The sequence below is a fragment of the Corvus kubaryi genome, unplaced genomic scaffold (genome assembly GCF_017639235.1).
Source record: "Corvus kubaryi isolate FWS band 111438036 unplaced genomic scaffold, C.kubaryi_AGA036_p1.0 split3-131, whole genome shotgun sequence".
NCBI classification, from domain to species: domain Eukaryota; kingdom Metazoa; phylum Chordata; class Aves; order Passeriformes; family Corvidae; genus Corvus; species Corvus kubaryi.
This window is the reverse complement of record NW_024582083.1, coordinates 880,567-902,235: the sequence shown is the minus strand read 5'-3', so window position 1 is coordinate 902,235 and position 21,669 is coordinate 880,567. Positions and strand designations below refer to the sequence as shown.

At 41.4% G+C, this 21,669-nt stretch overlaps 1 protein-coding gene and 1 long non-coding RNA gene across 7 annotated transcripts in view; one reads left to right on the top strand and one right to left on the bottom strand.

Annotated features, from left to right (window-relative positions):
* TLL1 (tolloid like 1) overlaps window positions 1-13,265 on the bottom strand; it is a 127,843-nt gene extending 114,578 nt beyond the window's left edge. The window contains exon 1 of one of the 3 annotated variants that reach the window (XR_006013890.1): window positions 12,823-13,076. Coding sequence is in view for 1 of the 3 variants with exons in the window: in XM_042014862.1 (XP_041870796.1) it covers window positions 12,823-12,979 (157 nt within the window). In the remaining 2 variants the exon portion in view is untranslated. Of the gene's footprint in view, window positions 1-12,822 lie in introns of all 3 variants that reach the window. The other 2 variants (XM_042014862.1, XM_042014861.1) reach the window with 2 other exon arrangements.
* Window positions 13,266-14,154: 889 nt separating this feature from the next.
* The window catches only part of LOC121658217, a 33,440-nt gene continuing 25,925 nt past the window's right edge, over window positions 14,155-21,669 (top strand). The window contains exons 1-4 of one of the 4 annotated variants that reach the window (XR_006013891.1): window positions 14,155-14,754; window positions 16,168-16,269; window positions 19,245-19,333; window positions 19,440-19,452. This is a non-coding gene — a long non-coding RNA (uncharacterized LOC121658217). Of the gene's footprint in view, window positions 14,755-16,167; window positions 16,270-17,095; window positions 19,334-19,439; window positions 19,453-21,669 lie in introns of all 4 variants that reach the window. The other 3 variants (XR_006013894.1, XR_006013893.1, XR_006013892.1) reach the window with 3 other exon arrangements.

Below are 21,669 nucleotides of genomic sequence, written 5' to 3'. Positions count from 1 at the left end.
AATATGAGGCAGCGCTATTTTAGCTATGATAGCCCAAAGAGATGAAATTCAAAGTTTGCAAGGAAGGTAGGTACCTTTTCTTAGACCAATCTCACAGAAGGAAGTTTACCAAACCTCCTGATACAAAATCTTTATAAGCCAAGCCATTTTACCAGGTGTAAGAGCCAAAGAACAATCCACAGCAGCGTCCAAAAGCAAAACCGAAATATCTGTGCAAGAACAATTCATCCATATTTAACTGAATGACAGGTTGGAACAAAATACCACTAGGAATTGTATGAATGAATATGTGTATCATTAATTAAAAGTCAGTACCTTAGTAGCAGATAAACTACAGAGAGCAGTTTGATCTGCAGAAAAAAAGCACTCACAGAAATTTCTGCTGGAAATCATCTGTCTATGGCTGCAGAGGGCTCAGCACAGGATAATTCACCTATCATTTGCATCTCAGTTTTACCTGATTACCTGGCTTCCCCTGGCAAATAACCCATTCTCTATGATTTCTCTAAGCACCTATCCAGCCAGATAACTGTGACTCCTCAGGCAACAAGCAGGACAAGAAACTAAATCCAGAAATTATTCTGAAGAAGGCAGGAAGGAAAGATGCAGTTTGTGTTTGGCTGTGCCCGGGGGATAAGGAATCCCTGTAGCTCCATTAGTGCAGGAGCAAATCTTGCACATGCTCTTTTCCAATAGACAGCCAGCTGTAGAAAGGGTTTATTTCCATATCAGAACAGCATGAAAGGAATCACAATTGATTGGCATGTAAGAATGGGAATGTTAACTTTTGTCTTTAGCACTTGCAAGTGCATCCAAAATCTTATCTAGGTCTTTGCTGATTTTGATGACACATCATCTGCTTGTTGGAAGGAAAAAAAAATTTCTCCACTGATAAAACCTAGGACATTTTAGGTCAATGAAGTCAAGCCAGATTATGTGAGCAGAAACCAAGGGTCAAATAATTTTTCTTCTTCTATAAGATTATATAGTCAGAACTGAGGACTACTATTTATGTTCATTTTTGTTGATTTTTTCCTTATGGCTGTTATTTAGTCTGACCTTGTTCATAATTAGGAAAGACAAAATGTCTGGAAAGACTTGATTATAAAAGTAAGTAACTCAGGAAATTATTCAATTTCTTATATAAACTTGAACCTAGAATGTCTAGATCAATCAATCAGTAAAAATACATTATATGTGATGGAATGGTATACCATACACCAAATAAATCTAAGACATGTTATAAAAATCTCAAAAAATAGCCAAGAAAAATCATTTTTGTTCAAGTTGATAAAGATTGTCATGACTTTAGCTGGCTCTCCACGTTTTTGATTTAAAGCACCACAGAATAGCTTGCATTTCTCTCTAACATTTTAGCTTTAGCTAAAAGATCTGCATATCTCCATAAACACACTACTGATCTAGGAGGCATCTTTGTATTTGGCTCTCTTCCATAAAGCAAAAGGAAGCGTATGTTATAAATTCTCTTTACTCATGTTTCACTTCTGTAGACACATTGACTGTGATCCGTCAGCACTACAATTCATATTTAATTCAGCTTCTTCCAAATTAAAGGTGTTATGAATGAAAACATCCAAAAGACTTGAACTAGGTTTCTGTATTTTCACCTGTATTTCACGTGTAAAATGGTTTCATCCTCAAGAATGCAGATTAAAAACTGGAAAAAAAACAGGAAACCCCTCTCCTACACTCTCCACTCTCTACCACTCCTGCAATTTAGTGATCATAGGATCAAAAAACTGTAGAAAGTGAATCTCTTAATGAAGGGGAAAGATTTTTCTCCTTACTTCCTTCCCTTACCAATTAACTCCAGAAAACCCCATAACTAAAGCCAAGAGCTCTCATCAAACAAGAATCCTCAGTCAAATCTAGACTCATTTATCACCTACAGTTCTCATTCTGGCCATGATTTAAGTGCAACACACAGGAAAAACAACATCAGAAAGAAAACATAAGTTTTCAAAACAGAGAAGTAACAAACTACGTGGTTAAGTGCAAGATTTGCACTGAGTTAGGCTATGTTTTAAGGTTACTTAGTTCTATATGGCAATCTTGAGCTTTTGCAATCCATCCAAACTACACATAGCTTTGGGAGAAAAAATACTTTCTACTCCCTTCTTATTTTGCCATTAACTAATTCTTCAATTTACTAAACAAATGGGGATATTAGTACACCTGTTCCTCCTAGTTTTCCAAGATCTCTTTAGCTTCTAGCAGTCTCTGGATTAGAAAATGTGTTAATTTGGGGATATTGCAAATCACTGAAGAAACTTTCAGGGCTTGTCAAACTTTAGCTAATGGTACATGACTGATACTAGTTTCACATGCCTGCTGTATTTTGTAACAAATGGCTTATTATTTGACTCTACATTTCCTGAAATTATACAGATAAGGAACTGTATCTGCAACTGCAACCATCATGTTCATCAACATCTTTAGCCATTTATCAGATTGAACAATTAATAAAGTATTCAGCTATGACAAGAAGAAACCTATCTCTAAAGACTGGGAAATAGTTGCAGTAATCAAAATCCAGTCTTATCCTGTGGCTTCTTATAAGGGGAAAGAAAAAAGAGAAAATCAGATGCTCTTCAAGCTGCTGGATTTTTTTCACACCCCAGTCCAGCAAGAAAGAACCTGTAATCACAAGGTCACTGAATGTAAGATTTCATGATACTCTTGTGTTAGTGATGACAACTACAGAAACTGGGGCAAAAATCCAACTGCCTTCACTGACGTGCCTGCAAAGCATGTGAGCACATGCATACAAGTAAGCCAGAGCCCAAATACACAGAATTAAATTAGTCAGCTCTGCTTATTACTTATTCACCATAAACAAAATCTCTAAAGTAACTGGAAACATTCCCACCGAGTCCAATGGCCTCTAAATCAGATTTACACACAAGTTACCTTGGCATTTACAAGTGGGGGAAAAGCGAATAGAAGAAAAGCACCCACACAATCTGTATAGGTGACTTTAAAGAGCCTCTATTGATACTTCTGTAGGCATCTATGCCTCAGTGGTAGCTCCTTAGGTAGTCAGGTGAGCATGTGCATACATGTGGTTCATAGATAAACACGTGTGCAAGTGCACCACAGGACTCATGCTGACAATTTATAAACGTAGGTAAATGCAGTTTTCTTCTTGTATGCTTGCATACATTCATTCCCATCAAACATAGTTGGTCGATGTGTTTACAGTCAGATTGAGCTTTGAAATTCATTCACTTCCCAAAATAGCTAAATTGCATTTATCTTTTAGGCATGCTACAAGACATGAGTTTTTGAAATAGCACTTAGGGAGGGCTGAGGAACAAAGGAACTGCAACACTGGATCATATCCAAGGTCCTGTCTTTGACAGCAGTCACCACCAGCTGCTTTACAGAAAGAAACAAGAATTTGGAGTAGGTAGACAGGGGTAATCTTGCCACACATTTGGGTTCATCCTTGTTTCAAGCTACTAAATACTGGCTTGAACACTGAAGCCTGAGGTATATATCCACTTGAAAATCATTATTGTTACTATTACTAAATATCAGATGTCCAGATACACCTGCTACCTATGTAAATGTCATATCATATATCCAAATACTGACTCAGTGGAATGCTTTAGCAGATTTCAATATAAAAAAGTTGTATAAAATCCCCACATGGCTCCTAGTCTCTGTTCTGAATTTTCCAGTTCTGAATTTAACAAACTAATAGAACTAGAAACAAATATCTTCTATTTTACCTTCTTGTACAATTTCTAAAATTGTTCACATTTATCATGTTTCTTCTCTTTCATTTTCTCTTTACTAACTTGAACATCTTTTTACCCTGCTTTCATTAAACAGTTTTTCCAATAATGTAACCTTGGGGGAATGAAACACCCATGCAAGCTGTGTTCCTTAGCGATTTACAGGCTGAATTAATATTTTTTGTCTGAGGGTTTATTGTGGGTTTTTCTTTAATAATTTCTTTTCCAAGCACAAAAGATTAATCTCTGTAAATTATCAGAACATAATGCAATTATGGTATATCAATAACAAAAAGAAAAAGGATTCCACAATTCAGTCCTGAATCAGTAGTCTTGAAGAGCTCCATAGTTAAAGACTCAGTAGTTTATATTATGACAAAAGGATGGGCTGATGGACATGACAAAGATCCTGGTCCTAAAATGAAGATCCTAAAAAGATGGGTAACGTGCATTCAACACAATGCTGGCAATTATTCATGGAAACACATCATGCTCTTCATTAGAAAAGGGCTAAGCTGATTGCCTGAACACAAAATACCTCATTTATCCATTTGCTTATATATTTAGGGATGAAGTACAGAATTGTAAGTATGGAAACAGTTGTAAAGTAGTGTGGCATAACCTACCTACAAATAAAGCTGAAGTAAGAGCACGATTGTAAGAGTAATGTTGAGTAAGGGAAAAAAGCAAGTACAAGTGAAAATGAAGATGTATGCAAATTTGTTATAAATATAAGGACATTTTACCAGATGGAGAAATTGGGCAGTTCATCGTCATGTTCTCACACCCTCACAGTTGTTCTAAAACTACTCCTCATGAAAGCAAATATAATTCGCTGTGCAAGTAAACTGTTTAAATAAATCTTGATATTATATAAGAACCATCTGAAATTATTTTATTTGCTTATCTGAATGCATCATCTGGAAACATAGGAAACTCTGCCTTTTGGCCACTCTTTGGACAATCACTGTGCCCTAAGCAAAATTCTTTATACTCTTTTGGGCAAGTGGAAAAGTGTTGAAAGTCTTAGTGCTACAATGCCCATGACAGCAAGAAAGTATCTAACTAACACCTATTAAAACATCAGACACCAATAAAATGGATTCATTTTTGTTTAATAACAATTAAACTTGTTACTAGGAATATATTTAACTCCTGCTACCAGTGTGAGAATAATGAAACTCATCTGCACAACTATTTTGATATAACATCCCCAGCTGATGTCCTTGTCCCTTCCCTTCTTACAAGAGCTGATACTTAAATTCCACCATACAATTTACAACATCCAAGGATCACAATGTGGTTGGAGAGGTACTGGCACCCTTCAAATGCAGCAATGTGTTTCTCTCATTCCATTTCTGTAGGAAAAGACATGAAATTCCCGAGGACAGCAAGACAGAGAATTTCCAGAGTCAGATTTAAATGCACTGAAAATGAATTTTAAAATAAACATCTTTCCTTTGCAATTCTGTGTCCTGATTTTGCTGGTTATTCCCTGATCAGGCATCACTTATAACCACCAAAATGAATAAAAAAATTCAAAATCAATTGACTAGAGTCAATTATTGATAGATCTTTTTATCATGGAACTATATATAGCAAAGAAATTGGTTTAATAAACACTGCATATCCTATTAGGCATCGTATTTCACACACCTCAACAAAAAAAATAGGAGTTATTTTAGAACAATATTGATTTTTTGGCACTTTGATCTTGACAATCTCTGTTTTATAATATTGAAGAGAAAACCCACAAGCCTACATTTTGAAGCATTATTGCTCTGTAAGAGCTATCTGATCGTGCTCAGATATTTTCAAACACATGATACTCACTTATAGTCACTCAACATTTGCACTTGCAGACCATTACTCAGGCAAAACTCCCCCCAGAAAGTCACCTGAGAGTATCTGTTTGAGTGGGAGCTGCCTCCGTAACAGTCTGCAGGAGAATCACTCACATGGGTCACACACCAACACTCTACATATGTCCACAGCACAGCCTCCACCTTCACACTTCCCAGCTCAACCTGTTCTGCTGTGTTACTATTTATACCACCTTTACACTTCAAGTACTTAGAGTACTCTTATTCCTATGGATCAGCAAGGGATTGTCTCCACATCAAATCTTGATATTTAGGTATGTGAGTCCAACATAGAAAGAAAGTCCACGTATGTGTTCTGTATAAAACATTTGTAGCTGGATATTTCAGGATTAGCTGTGCAGTGTTTAACAGATCATTGCAGCTCACTGAGCATCCAGCATGAGGCCTCTGAGAACATGCTGGTCACACACAGCCCACTCATCTTTCTCCTCCTCCTCATTTCCAGCTGTGAGCACAGGTGCCCAGTTTCTTTGCTACAGAGCTATCAAAGCACTAGAGGACAGTCTTACAGAATGTCTGATGATGAGCTAGAAGTTATATTTGGAGGGAATAACTGATAATTGTAAACAAGAGAATAACACATCAAGGGAAGAAAACAGGAAGGAGTAGAAGACTGGTCAGGCAGCACAGTGAAAAGCCGAAAAGCAAGTAAAAAATGCATTCAGTGGAGGGGGAATCCAGAAGCAAGGGAACTTGCCATAGTAACAATGACAGAAATTACAGGAAAAGAAGTAGAAGATACACAGCAGACACAAAGAATGAATATGCATTAAAACACATTAACAGATTGGCCATTAGCTCTGTCTTAGCCAAGAAAAATATTCTGACAAAACAGAACTAAAAATACACAAAGATTTCTCTAGTCACACTTTCAGTTCTGTTACTGTGAAGGAATGTAGTAGGGAGGTGGAGAGAGATTGCTTGTGGTTAAGAATGGGGGGAATGAACTGAATTCAATAATGACTGAAACAAGTAGATTAGAAAGATCCTAATAGGTCTGAGAAAATCTGAAAAACACTATGAAATGCTGCTCATCCAACTGAAAGCTTTGAAAGGCCAAAACTTAGTTTTGCTCTGTAATATCACTCTTAGAATATATCTTTTCTTCAGATACATATTAAAAACAAAAATTATATACCATAATATTTTGCTTAGTTGAAAACCAAACTATAAAAAACTATTTCAGTTTAAGGATAAATACATCTTTTCTAAACAAAGACTAGAGATTTCTTCCCTTGTTCATCTTATAAAATTTAGAGTACTATAATGCATCCAGGAAGGGAACAAAAAAGTCTTCTTCTTCACAAGGTCCCCTGTGCTTGTGAAAACCAGAAGTTGACTCTCTTCTCTTACAGCTCTTCCATTTTACAGACCTTCTGTCACTACCATGCACCCCAGACATGATTTTCTCTCCAAAAAGAAGTGAATGAAATTATGTCATAAGCCTATCAACCCTATTGTCCAGAGGGGCAATCGGAATGACATAAGGCAGACATCCAGGTGTGGTGAATGTTTCAGAGTTTGCCTTGGGGACCTGATTCCAAGCTCAATTAGATTTGCCAGTTAGACTCATTTTGCAGTGATGTAATACTGCTCCTTGCAGGTCACTTGTTTGACACACAGGATATATATTCAGAAGCAGATCCCTATGGAAAGTGGTCTGGACATGAAATTGAGCCTTTGGTGTGGAAGGATATTCGCAAAGTTAGAACATAAAACATGCTCGTTTAATGTAATTTTCCCAGAGTTTCATATTGAATTAATCTTCTCAATGAAGCTGAGGAGAAAAAGAACTTTATGTTCTCACAAATCTCTTTCAAAGCTGTTGAGATACCACATTTAAGGGCATCAACAATAAAGTAATGGTGGAGAATTTTGGGGGGGAAAAAAATTATTTAAAAGCTAAATTTGTCAGTAGTCTTATTTACCCTATAAGTTTATCCACAGCAGGATGGAAACCAGTTGGGAAGACTGTTCAGAAAAGCTTGTTTCTGTTTCAGCTGCCTACACTATGCATTTACTACATGAACAGTCACAGTTCTGTCAATCTGGCAAGCAATATTAGCAGCACAATCTCTATATTAGTGTAAACTGCACAATATATCTTCAAGAGTCTACTACATGACTGAACTATAAATATGAAATACCTCAATTATCTAAATCATGCACAGATTCAAAACATGTAATCAGAGGTTTTAAGAATTTTCCTATTACCAGGCTGCACAATTAGAATGCTTACTACTGAACATGTCCCAGAGCACAAGAGGGAAACTAAAAAAAAAAAACCTACAATGTAGCAGCATAGAAAGCTGCTGCTACAACAATAAAAAACAATAGTTAGATTGCAGTTACAGATGATATGGTATAACAATTGTACTCAACATCTACCATCAATTTTTCATGTTCAGCTACTCACAAATAAAATACATTACTAGGTTTCATGCTTCAGTGATGTGGGAAATACTAATTTCCCTGCTACAGACAATCCAAACTTTTTTTATTATTTATAAAGGTGCAAAGTAACCAAATGAGTTCCTTAGAATCTCACAGGAGGGAGAAATGGACATGTGAGGAGGGTCTGCCTTAATTTTCTCTAATTCTCCAGCAGGCGGGCATGCATACAGACAGAATTTGTTCTTAGTCAAATAACTGTATGCTAACGAACTTTCAAGTCATGAAGCCATAAATTTAATTGCTTGTTTTCAAGATTTTTTTTTTTGACATTTTTATCTAGCTTCACTGAGGAAAAAAAAATAAAAGTAATTCATACATGATTTGAAAGGAAAAAGATCCCAATTAGCTGGGTTTTGGCAGGGGTAGTAATCCAAACCAACTACAGTGAAAACTGTAAAAGTTTCAGTGAAGTTTTCCTTGGGAGAATTTTCCCCAGTGCAATACAGAATTTCTGGTGCAGAAAAAAAACAAGAAAACAAGGCCTACAAAAGAGAAAAATAATAGCCCAAGGAACTCAGCTTCAAGCCTGTTTCCCAAACCTTTAACATTTGTTTTAGGAAGTGAAGTACCTCACAGAAGAAGTGCTAAAAGAGACTTATCTGGGGACAGTCAGCTGTCCAGAGGCTGAAACAGACCTCAACACTGTGGCTATGCAACAAAACGAAGGCTTCTAGCCTAATCTCCCACCGTTCGCGGTATTTTAATTGGAAGACCACACCAGAGTACACTCTCTTTTTTATTTGCTTTGTTTTGTTTTAGGAAAACAAAGTTGTTGAGAAAACAAAACAAAAGCCTTCAAAAAACATTGAATATCAACTAAGTGCAGGCTATGAACAAGTATTACAGGATGGGAAATGATTTTTCTACCCATCTCACTCTCTATGTTTCTCAGCAGATATCCTGAATACATCATAAACTGTGGTAAGAATGGACAAAAAGAAAAACTACAGGAATCCACAGATAAATATAGGTGCATGCTGCAATCTGAAAAGTCTGATGATGCCCACTGAAATCTAACTCAGCATTTTATTCTTTGGAGTGGTATCTGATTATACAAATGCTGATCTATGTCCTTAGATTCTTTAGAGTGCGGTGTTCCCAGTTTCACATCTTCTGGCAAATTAGATCTTGAAGATGGACTAAGAATGCCTTACACTTGAACTCACAACAGTAAACACTGGGGGCAATATCCTGCAGAGAGACACAAGGAAATATCCGAGACATCAGAAGCACAGAAACTGTGTTACATCACATCCCGCTGTTACAGTGTGCCAGGATTCTTGTTATAAGGAGGAGTAGCATGACCCAAAATTCACACATAGGTTAAAGGTCTGCAGACAAACCCACGGGAAATCACACAGCTCATCAAGTTCTTCTGCACAATGTCAACAGCTTCCTTCCAGTGGTCATCTCCCCAACAGCATCACAACATTTCTCCAGGCCCTTCTCCTACCTGAAGTACTGGGGCTCCCAGTACGCTGGCTTCACTACTGAGAGTGTACTTTGGGGTTGTTGCATAAAATAGCTGCTGTTTTAGATGCAAACGGAAACATCAGTTCCAGAAACAATTACCAGTTCTACTGGGCATCTGACTGACACTTGTTATCTGTAGGTTTTTCACAAAGCTGGAAATATTGTAAGAAAATGTACTTTTCAGCCTCTATAGCATCCCGCACTGTGCCGCTTCCAGGAAGTCAAAGCAACAGTGTGATTCTAGGCACATTCACTAAAATGATCCCTTCCTTGTGAAAATATTAAAATACACACATAGTACCCATAAAAAAATCCCACAGAATACCCAAAATAACCCCTCAGAGGCTGTCACATTGTGTTTCTGGTAAATTTCTTCAGTTCTTTCACAAAAACCAGGGAGAAAGGTTTATTCAACAGAGTTAGGATAGTATCTATAAAGAGATATAGAATTGTAACTTCATCTAACTATGGATCTGATGCCTCATGTACAGTGCTTTCTGTCACAAGATTACAAGTGTTTTCACATGTAGTCTATGCAATAAAAACTAAGCAGTGAACATTACTCACTGGAGAAAATTTGAACACAAATAACTTCGAAAATACAGGTCAAACAATCTTGCATCAACATATTTGGGGGTAGGTAAAATTATTCTAACATGTCTAAAATTTGCACAGGTATCACTGGAGTTTTGAAGCATGTCACTAGGTAAAACCATAGTGGTTTTGGGTGTTTCTCCATTTTACTAAGTCGCAGAAATTCACTTTTATCTGGTTCCTAACAACACTGACCCAACTGACCAGCCTGAACAGCTTAAAAAAAAAAACAAAACCACTTTTACAGCCTCAGCTGCAGGCCCTCAAGATGCAGTAAAAACAGGTGGTGACTATATCTAAGATACAAAGCTTGCATACCTTGAATGTTATCTGTGCAAGAATTCTCTTATTTTATCCTGTTACCTTGCGCATAGAGTGACACCCAGATTTGAGTGTGAACGTCTCACACCCCTGAGTGTGAAGCCTGGCTTTGTCCTTCTACAGGGCCTCACTGTGGAACCCATCCTGATGGCAGAGATCAGTAAACTTACTCCTGGGAGTCCAAAACCCACCCCAGCCGATAAGAGCTGACCTAGGGAGAGCACAGACTTGGGCTGTGCTGCTAAAAGAGGCTGAGCACCCACTACTCCCAGCATCTTTGATCAGGCACCAGTACTTTACAGTCTAGGATTAACAGAGCCTTTAAGGAAGGTCTAGCAGGAAAAGTAAATTGCAAAATACCGTTGTAGGATCAGTTTCACTGATATCTAGAGCTTTCAATTTTTTATGAAAAATGATGGGTACGTGGTACATACCCAGTGTGCAGCAGTTAGGTGCATTTTTATTTCTGAAGGACTACCACACACTAAGAAGCAAACAAAAAATTGGGGGTTTTACTGGGTAGAGAACTTCAAAGTGACAGCTTTTAAGACTAAGAGGAACTACACAAAGGTAACTCTCCGCACACCTACCTGTCTCTCATCCCTGTAGTACCTAAGCTCCATATACCTGTGAAGCAGCACAAGCAAGAACTTCAATAAAATATTTCTGTGGGCCAAATTTTCCAAACAAACACTTCTTTCTCCAGGCAAAACAGAGTGATGGCAGGGAATTGGCAATGCAGATCAAATTGCAGTCTCCTACTGTTGTCTTTCTCTCATGCATAACCTCTAAACACTTAGTATCGTGAATTATAATTGCTAATTATTCCCACTATGAAACAAGAATCCCACAGCAACTGAGAGTAAATACGCATTTCTCATTATATGAAATGATGCATATGAATCTTCTTGAAGAATTACAGACCAGAAGAAAAGAATGCAGGTTAACTATGACCAGTTACTTATATTTATTTGTGAGTGCTAACTGAGAAAAAAATAATGTTTTGTTTGCAGTTGCTTCTGTTCTTTTTGAACATTCTCCAGCTGTAAGAAAATCAGACCTAACAATTCACACTTAGGAACAAAATATTTTTGTGATTAGAAAAACAGAGTGTCTGCATATTTGGCATATATGTACACCACATTCTCTTCAATAAATTAAAGAAAACCACACAGATACAGTGAACACAACCTTTGGCTGAACTAGTTTTCAGAATATAAAATAATTAATGCAAAGGAGGCTGCTAGAAAACTTGAGCACTTGTTTAACAATAGAGCTGTTGGGAATGGACAACCACTGTTGATAACACATTGGGGAGGGAAAAAAAAGCATCACCGAGATACACTTGTCTACTGAAATACCAGTGAACCCGGTCCCTGAGGTCAGTTCTTGTTACTGATAACTTTAATGAGTGAAGAACTGTACCTGGCTTTAAGGAGGCTGCAGTCCTAAATCAGTAGGATAAACGTTCTAGAAAATCACTCAATTGCTGTGCTAAGTGAGAAGAGGCTGCAACTCAGCTCTCCCCGCACGGTTTAGACAGGGATCTGTCAGGCACCGAGCACGCGGGAGGCACCCACCGCACACGCTGTGGAACACCAGCCCGCAGCACGCACCAGTCGGGCTCTGAGAGCCGGACGCGTGGGCTTGCCCGGCTGAAACCCCGGCAGACAGCCACCACCCCCCGCATCCCCTCCCGCTCGGGAGCCGCACTTATCGCATCCACATCCATGGGGCGGCCAGCGCCGAGGGCCCGCTCCGGCCCACGGGAAGGGTTGACTGGCCGGGGAGCGACAGGTTGGGATGGAAGAAGGCGAGAGGGAGGCGGAGGCGGCACCCGCTCCCGTCGCGGGGGCGGGCAGGGCCCCGGGAGAAGCCGCCACCCTCCGGCGGAGCCCGGCCCGGCGGCTTCGTGTTCCCGACTGGTGCTGCGGGGCACGGTCCCGCCTCGAAACCTTCGAGCGACGCCGAAATGCTCTCCGCAACTTCCGCTGCTCCGGCGGCGTCCTGACCCGAGGGCTCCTCGGCCGGCACGACGCCCCCGGGGCCGCGGAGCGGTGGCGGCCGGTCCAGCCCTGCCCGCCGCCGCGCCCCTCTCCCACCCCAGCCGGAGACCGTAGGGAAGTAAGTGGGAAGTCCCGGAAAAGCAGGTCCCGGGTACCTTCCCAGGTAAGGGGGCTGGACGTAGGGCTCCGGCTGCGCTCGGCGCCGCTGCCCCGGGAGGGAGCAGGTGAGCCCGGGACTCCCCACTCACGCACCCCGCGTAAATAAAGCCGAGACAAAGTCACCATCTGGGGAGGGGGCGGGGAGCTGCATCAGACGTGGAAGTCACTTACCGGCTTTGCAAGGATCCTTATAATCTATCGCCTCGGCTTTATCCTCTTCAGTGAAATCGTAAGTGTAGTCATAATCAAGGCCAGAACAGGAAGAAGGCTTCCCGCAGACAGTCCACCCGGCCAGCCACAGTGCCATCCTCCAGCAAAGCATCTTCATCCTCCCTCGGGCGGAGAGGTGGCGAGCAGGGCGAGGGTGAACTAGACGGCCGGCTCGGCTGTCCACGCCGGTTTGGGAAAGGAGGATAAGGGATGGAGAAACCAGAGCTTTTGGGGGAGGTTGGTATTTTTTCCTTCCTCCACCTTGGAGGCTCTTCCAAGAGACGGTGCTCCCTAGGTAGCCCCAGTCAGACGGGTGCGACGCAGAGTGAGGAGCATGAGCGTCGCTGGCCCCCCTGCCCCCTCGCCGGGGAAAAGTCGCTGGGTGTGTGGGTGGGCGCAGGGGGTGGACTCAGGCCGGGAGATCCTGTCTGTCAGGGCTTCCCCTCGCCTCTGTCAAACCCCAGCCAAACTTCCCGCGGAGGAGGAGGCGGCGGCAGCGGCTGCTGCCCGCGTCCCGCTCCGCGCCCGGCCCGCGCCCCGCTGCGTGCCCGCCGACCGCCGCGCCTCCGACCCCGGTCCCGCTGATGCTGCCAGAAGATAGATCCGGGCTGCACATCAGCAAACTACCACGGGGAGAGGGGAAAAGAGAAAGAAAAAGAAAAAAAAGAAGGAAGGAAAGAAAAGGGAGGAGGGAGGGGGAGGTGGGGTGCACTACAGCAAACCGCGGAGCTCTACTGATGGGAGGCAGCAGCTATGCTGGAAGGAGCAAAGTGTCAGAGCTTCGCCCCCCTCTGCACAAACACTTACTCTAAGCTCTGTCTCTGGCCTGTCCCCCCTCCTCCGTCCCCCTTTAACTTACGAAAACCTTACAGGCAACTAACACACAGTCGTCAGCATCCTGCTTACTTATTCATACAGTCAGGGTCAGGATCCGGGCTGCTTCTGATCTGCTCCCTTGATAGTGTGTCTTATGGAAACACACGCGCATTCACTATACGCCTCTATCTCCATATAGCCTTCTCTCTAGATAAGCAGTGCATGGCATTTAAACAACAACAACAAAAGGATCTTGATCAGATAAAACAATGCACAGATCGACAGCCGGCAGCCAAAAAAAGCGCGAGAAAATGGGTGATGAGGAGGACGATGAGAAGAATTAAGTACAATTTAGGAGACAGGAAAATAAATCAGTGTCTGTATATTTCCCCCTCTGCTGCAGCTGCTTTGCAGTGTTAGCCCCATGAGCTGAAGGGTGGGGGTTAAGGAGCGAGGGGGAGGGGGAAAGAGAAAAGTTTAAGCGCCCACAGTTTGTTTAAAACAGAGGAAGGCATTATAAAAGGTCCATTGGTCTCCAGAAGTTCAGCCAAGCAGCTGGGAACCGGCTCCAAAATGAAAGTAAGAACAAACAAACAAACATAAAAAAAATAATCAAGGCAAACAAAAAGTAAAATTGCAGCATGCAGCAGCAGCGCAGAGATCTTGCAGTCGAGCTTTCCTGCTCTCACGTGGATCTCCAGGAAAGTGCTGTAGGTTTATTTTCCAAGCGAAGTTTCCGCGGGAGCCACCGCCCCGCTCCGCGGTGTCCTGCCTGGCCTCGCCCGGCCCCGCCGCGCTTCAGCGCCGAGGCGCCCCGAGCTGCCGCCGGCTGCGCGGGGCCGGGTTTTGTTTTAAAGCTCGAGAAGGGATCAGCGCGCAAAGCCTCATTTCAGCCGATCAACCTGGAGAGGGAGGAGGAGGGGTGGAAATACGTGCTGCTGGATTAAATAAGATCAAGCGGGAAAAAAATTTATATATATATATAGGTGGCTAGAGATCTCCCTGCCTGCCTCCTCCCCTCCCCCGAGACTGGCAGCTCCGATCCTGCAGAAACGCCTGAGACTGTTTCTGACCAAGGTGAGACTTTTCCGTAGCAAACTCTACTCCTCCTCCTTTTACGAATTTCCATGGAAAAGGGCGGGGGGGACGACGAGGGGCGGGTAGAGGGGTGTTTCTTCTGCTCCCATTTCGCCGGGGCGTCACATTTAACACGGACTTTTGAAAAGGCTGCCGCGGAGAAGTGGCCGCGTCTTTCTCTCACGTCCTAGCCCTCACAGGCTCGCTCTCCCCGCAGCACTTCCCGGTAGCCTTCCCCCTGTGGCAGGGGTGGAAATCCGGAGATAGTCCCTTCCCCTGGCTGTGCCAGGAGCGCGGGCAGCGCCGGCGGCGCGCCCCTCGGCCCCGCGGGCAGCTCCAGGTGCCGCGGGGGCGGGGGGCAAGCCGAAAGCACTTACGAAAACTCCGGGTGGGCACAGTTTGCTATCGAGAGAGGGAAGGAGGGAGGGGGCACAACTTTCTATCGCCGCTATCAAGACTTAGCTGCCCCCAAAAAACGGGGGACGGGGGTCGGGTGGGGGCAAGGTGTAAAGCCTCCTTTCGAATGACGAAACCTGTACTGCCTACCCGGGGACTCTTCGTCTGCCCCTGCCGTCCTGCGAATGAAGGGCTAGTGTTACTATAGATAGGCACTCTCGGCAGGTCATAACATTAAATCTGAAAAGGTCGGTCAAGACAGAACTAATAGGAGTTTAACAATATTAAGAAGTCTGGCACCGAGTAGCATCAGTCTCTTTAAAGCAACCATGTGCTTCCTTACATTTTTGGCATCCAGACTGTGTCCACATTGCTCCTAATTCAGTCTTGTTGCTCCAAAGTTGAAAGCCAAGGAATGGGTAGCTGCCACTGAAAAGGTGCAGCCTTCACTAGGCAATCTCTATCCCAGCAGTTCAGTTTGCTGTGTGTCATAAAGCCCTCAAAAAGCACCACATACCAGATGAAAGAAAAGCCTGAGAAACTTGTGGCCTGCTCTTTTCCCCTCTTCCTCAGTATACTTTCTATGACTAGCCGCCTCAGACACTTGGAACTGACTCCAAGGAAGTTGTCAGAGACCCTTTCTGTCAGTCCCTCAGAGCACTGTGGGAGCTGATGGCTACCTCTGCTTGCACAGTGTCACGGTTTGCTGGGCTGTGCTTGGCTAAAGAAACCAGCCTGATCCAATCTGAAATATGATTTCTGTTATTTTTTTATGTCCACAAAGGAGGCAGCTTATCTTGCAGTGTTATTAATTACATGCTCATTTGAAAAAGTGGACCCCCCTAACCTGGTTTTGTTACTTTGCTTGCTCTTGCTTCATATGTCCACACCTTTAAAAAGTTAACTTTCTTTCCTGTGCCTTTACACTTCCACCCCTAAAAGAAACGATCTCTGTCTAGCAAGCACTTGTTTGTCAACAGAGCTTTAGAAACACTGATTTTGCTGATTGCTTTACAGCCCAAGAAGTGGAATGTACAACATGCAATCCTCAACACGCCAGTCTCCCAAGTGAGGAGATTATTAGAGCCTCTGCGGTGGGAGATTAACTCTCCCAGCAAGGTAGGCACTGACGTCACCTTCTGCCTCAATCTGCCCCCGACCTCAGCATCACCAGCACTAGCACTGGCGGAGCAGCACCAAGCACTCACAGCCTTGAGGACAGCTGGCCTTGCAGAGCCCTGACTAAGACAGGAAACAAACTCAGAAACGCTAGATGGGAGTCATGCAGAAATCTGGGCACGTGAGTGCTGTAACAAACAAATGTGCGTATATGTCAGGGTAAAAGCTGTTTTCTGCTGGTAACCCAGAGCAGCTACACATTAGAATTACTCTTTAAAATATGCACTGCAGCTCTGCAGAACCTATTCTACATTGCTTAGTTATTAATATTTCCATCAGTCACATTATTAAAAAGCTTTCTTTATATTAAGAGAATTTTTTCCTAGTAACCAAACTGTTCCACATTAAAAAAAACTTTTCCCCTAAGTAACCTGTTAATTATTCAACCTAGCTTCTTTCACGATGCAAATTTTTGAAATATTTTAAGTAAAAAATATTTTTTCCTTATCACACATTCATGTCTACCATTCCAAAAAGCTCACAACTCTGATAATCCATCTGACAACACAGTCAATCAAAAATCCATCCTACAGCCGTTTCCAAAGAAACGAATACATAGCCAGGAAGACAGAATGCTTAAGCTGGAAGGAAACCAACCAAAGGAACACAACAACACCAACAACAAAGCCATTTTCCCTTTTCTTTTAAATTTCCTGATTTATGGGTATATTACAGGGACACAGGTAATGTTAAATGCAGTTATGTTAAAAGTGGTGGTGGCATTTATATATATATATATTTATTATTATCATTATTTTTAATCCAGAAAGCTGGAGGCTTTTCAGCTCTTCCTACACAAAAAAGAAACAACCAAAACCAAAAAAAACTTTGAAAAAAGGACAAGTATGTACCAAAGACAATCACAGAACTAAAAAAAATACATATGAAACATCGTTGCTCACACCTCCTCCTCATTCTTTGGCTATCTGTCTGCTGCTTAGGCCTCCATCTAGCATGGAGTTTTAGGTGGGTGGACACAATGGGCTTATTCACAAACATCAAGCTCAGCACATGCCTACGGCTTTGATGGCTGAAGACCATGGTGGGTCAGCTGCTTGGGACCAGGACTCGTGGGACTTTTCAGAAGGCTAAAACAGAGAAGTTCTGCAGAAGCTGGTTACCTTCCTGCTTTATCTCCTGATACACATATTCTCTCTGAGGTACCTAGAGCACTTCTGAAACAGCCGTAGTTACGTTTAAGTATTTTCACATTCCCCAAGTGCTCATTCTGTAGGGAAATACTGAAGCTGAAAGCACATTGTGACGAATAAAGTGTCTACAGTAACAAACATGCATATACACAGTCATAACACTATACTGAGTAAACCATATAAACTAAAATTAAACTTTCAAAGTTAAAAATCAAGCACTCATGATCTTAACAGCAGTGAGCTCACCAGAGAAACCGTATTTCTCCCTTCTCTCCTACATGTACTCATATATTATGAAAGTTGCTCATTGCATGTTCACATACAATTTTTTTCTACAAACCTCTGTGCTTAATTAACAAAAAGCCCTTCAATGTTATGTTTTCTCTTTTATTTTTGAAAGCATGCCCCATGCTTTATTCATTACTCATTTATTCAGATCCTATTCTGCATACAGAGTTATTAACTTCCTCATGGGCATTTTATGGAGCTTGTTGTTACAGTATTCATGGGCTTCAAAAATATTAACTGCTTTAGTTTCATCATACACCTCTCAGATGAAGGGGTATTGTGACAGGATACGAATATTACATTTGGGAAACAGTTATAGATTGCCTGGTTTGATATTGTACTTGGCACTATAGAAAACCTTATTTCTTCAAGGCCTGGTTCCCACTGCTTTCAGTTGTAGTAATTTTACTCACTGACTAACTACCTCTAATCAAACCCTGGAGTTTTCAAGCATCTGAAAATGAGAAGCAAATTATCAAGAAGTGTAATTTAAAAGCCCTGAACCAGCTCGATCAAGGAACTCTGTGGCAGAGACAAGAGCTAAGACACAAATTTCAAGCTGTTCAGCTCTCTCAAGAATTTTGCCACCGCTTCTCTTCCCATAATTCTTTTTCTTCAATGATTCCTTCAGTTTCTAGAATAAACATGGCCAGACTCCTGCCAGCAACAGCCCCATCATTAATGATATCCACATAATTCATCCACTGCTTTGAATCTTCTTCTCCTCAACACAGTACCTGTTAGCATGAATATGTCATGCTGTGTTTGGCCAGGCATTTGAAAAGATGTGTCTCTCTTCACCACTGGATTTCATGGTTATTACTGGCAGAAGAGGGAATCTTGGGATCCCTTCCAAACTCTGGGAGAGGGTGTTTTTAAATAGCACACTCCCATCTGCTTGCTTCCCATGTCCATGCTTTGCCTTATCTTGGCTTGTTATTTCAAACCTGTCTCCAGTCTCTCTTCAGTCTTGGCTGATCCCACTTCTGTTTTTCTTATCTAGTTAATGCTGGTGTTTGATTCTCATCCCAGTTCCAGCTGCCCTAGTTGTACTTTTCTTTAATCTTGTTCTGGTACTTCTCACTCTCAGATTCATCTTCAGCTATGCAGGGTCCTTTTGTTGTTGTTTTGTTTTCACTCTCTTTATCTAGTTGATCTTTCTCTTATGTCTTCTCTCCCGATTTAACTTTTAGTTGTGTTGACATCCACCCCCCTTGTCTATTCTTTACTCCAGGTGTGCACCACAAAGCTGGTCTTGCTCCTTGACCGTATTTCCCAGCTGCAGAGGGAAAGTCCTCGCTCCAATCCTTACACTGCTGTTCAGGCAGTTTTTGCTTGTCTGCTACCTTCCATCTACCTCTTCACTCTGTTACTTTTCAGGCATGGTTTCCTTATGCAAAAAATGTGGTTGTCCCAAAATACATCTATTATTCCCATTGCTAATTTCTCCTAATCACACCCTACATTCTTTCTCAGGAGCTTTGTGCAGACTCTACCATGCTGCAAGATCAGTTTTTCCTCCCCATCTATTCAAGTGAGACAACCTTCCCCTCTCCATCCCACAGGTATGACTGAGGTGGCTTAAGCATCCGAAATTATTGCTTCTTCTCAATTAAGTTACAGATCCAAGCAAGGCACTGCTTAAAATGATCATGTTATATATCATTGCAGGTGAGACACTCAGGTAAGAGAGCTGCTAAAACTGCTTCTATTCAAGGCTGGCTGTGGTGATGTGTAAGTCCATACCAATGCTAACAGAAAGAAAAAGGAGGTATTCCTTTACATAAGGATATTCTCCTTCTTTCTATTCTGCTCAAGATTTAACTACGTTTCCTACAGGCTGAGCATACTGAAGCCCTTCCAAAAATATTGCTGTGGTTTTTAATTAGGATCAAACTCATATATTTTCATGTTTCATTCTCAAATACCTGGATAATTTAAGCTAACATTCTGAAAGAAAGATTGATGAAGAAGAAATTAAGACTGAAAATCAGCTCACAGCTGATACTAGCAAGGAAAATATTATACCAAATCTTCACAATTAAGCAAAGGTATATAAGCAACTTAAACAATATCTACCAACAGAGAGTATCAAGAAATTTTAATATTAGATACGCAATCAGACTGTGTTTCTAACATGACTTGTGTTGTTCTCTCAATTTTTAATCCTCTAAAAGCTGCAGAAGAGCAAACTACATTGATAACACATACTGATGTTAAAACAAGTCATCAAGAAACAACAACAAAACCACCAGTGCACTCCTTAAATTAGAAACTGTTCTGTGTTTGCTCAGCATCCCTGATTCTCATCAAGCAATAAATCAATTTGCAGTAGCTGTGGACAGCTATTTAAACACAGGGCCAGAAGAGCTTAATTGTTAAAGCAATGTTCAAAGCTAGAAAGTATAGGAGGTTAGTATAAGAGGTCATATTAAATATTCACTTGTCTGAAAACAGCTGCATTCCAAGTATTAGGAGGCATCCTGACCTTCTCTTAATTAAAAAACAAGGTCTGTGAGCTTTGAGCTTAGCAGAGCTTAGCTTGCAGTTCTTCAGAAGACAGACAGAGGCTGCCAGATGAAAAACTGGCATCTAAATGTTTGCCAACTTGATTTTGTTTGGTTTACTTTATTGTCTAACACAAAAACCCCCAAAACAAAACAACACCCCACCCCCCAAAAAAACCCCAACATCCCCATCCCCCAAAAAATAGCTAAAAGCTGTTTAAAAGCTGTTTGGTTTGAAGTTTGCAGTTTATGTTTACAAGTTGATAAATCATTCAGGACTTAATTCTCAACTTTGTAAGAGACTGCTCCTTGCCAAAGTTGACAGCAAATTTGCATTTGAATTATGCCAGAGCTGATCAGGGTCACTTATCAGTCATCATTCTAGACGCTGGTAACTGGTGAACATAGTTTCTTTGGCAATTATATGATAATTTAACTGTAATAAAATATAGAAATGATATTACTATTCCCAGACCTGTTCTTCTATGAACAAATGTTGCTGTTAGACTCAGAAGTGACATTTGTTGTTAGACTGACTAGGTGTACAGGGTTAATCTTACCCTCCAGTATTCAGCATACTGTCACATAGCTGGGAGTCAGTGGATGATTTTTGACAGAAGAAAGCCTCTAATGAGCCTCATCTTGAGTGACTGCTGAGCATTTTGATCTTCCATTCATTTCTAGAAGACGAAGCAGCTCAGCACCTAGATGAACAGGGTTCACTGTTTTGAGCCATGTGCAGCTCAGATGAAAAGCCTCTGGTTTAGTTTACATTGTAATTTATCATTTATAACATCTCTGGCACTTAGGGCAGAAAACATGTAACACTGACACAGGAGGTAAGGAATCAAAGCAAATAGAGGAACCTTGCCCTAATTGGGTTTCTACATAGACACAATGTGTTCTTTTAACTCTGGCTCACTGAAAATAAATAAGGCCTATCACCAGCAACCAGGAAGAAGAATGGCAATTGTCTTACAGAAAGCAGTATGAAACTATGGTACAAGCGCTATCAGTGACAGAAATATTGTCCTGTAGTTATCAGCATTGTTTTGGCTGTGGTAATACTTATAAAAGTTCTCTACACAGCAGAAAACTTTTACTTTTCAACACTGTCTAACATATTTCTCATTAATACAGGTAGCAACATACCCACTGAATTTTATGGTGCAGCTATCGGAAAAAAAAATCCTCATATACCTAAGGTGTCTTACTTAGTACTCTTTTCTTATGTTCAGTGTCATAAGATCATAAATGTCTATGGCAAAACTAATTTAATTGCATCCACATTATACAGCCCTATCCAAAATTATTTGTACTCTGCTTATTGTCAATTCTTCTTTACTACAATAGAATATTTTCCAGCTACAGCTTCTTGTGAAAGAAGGCACTGA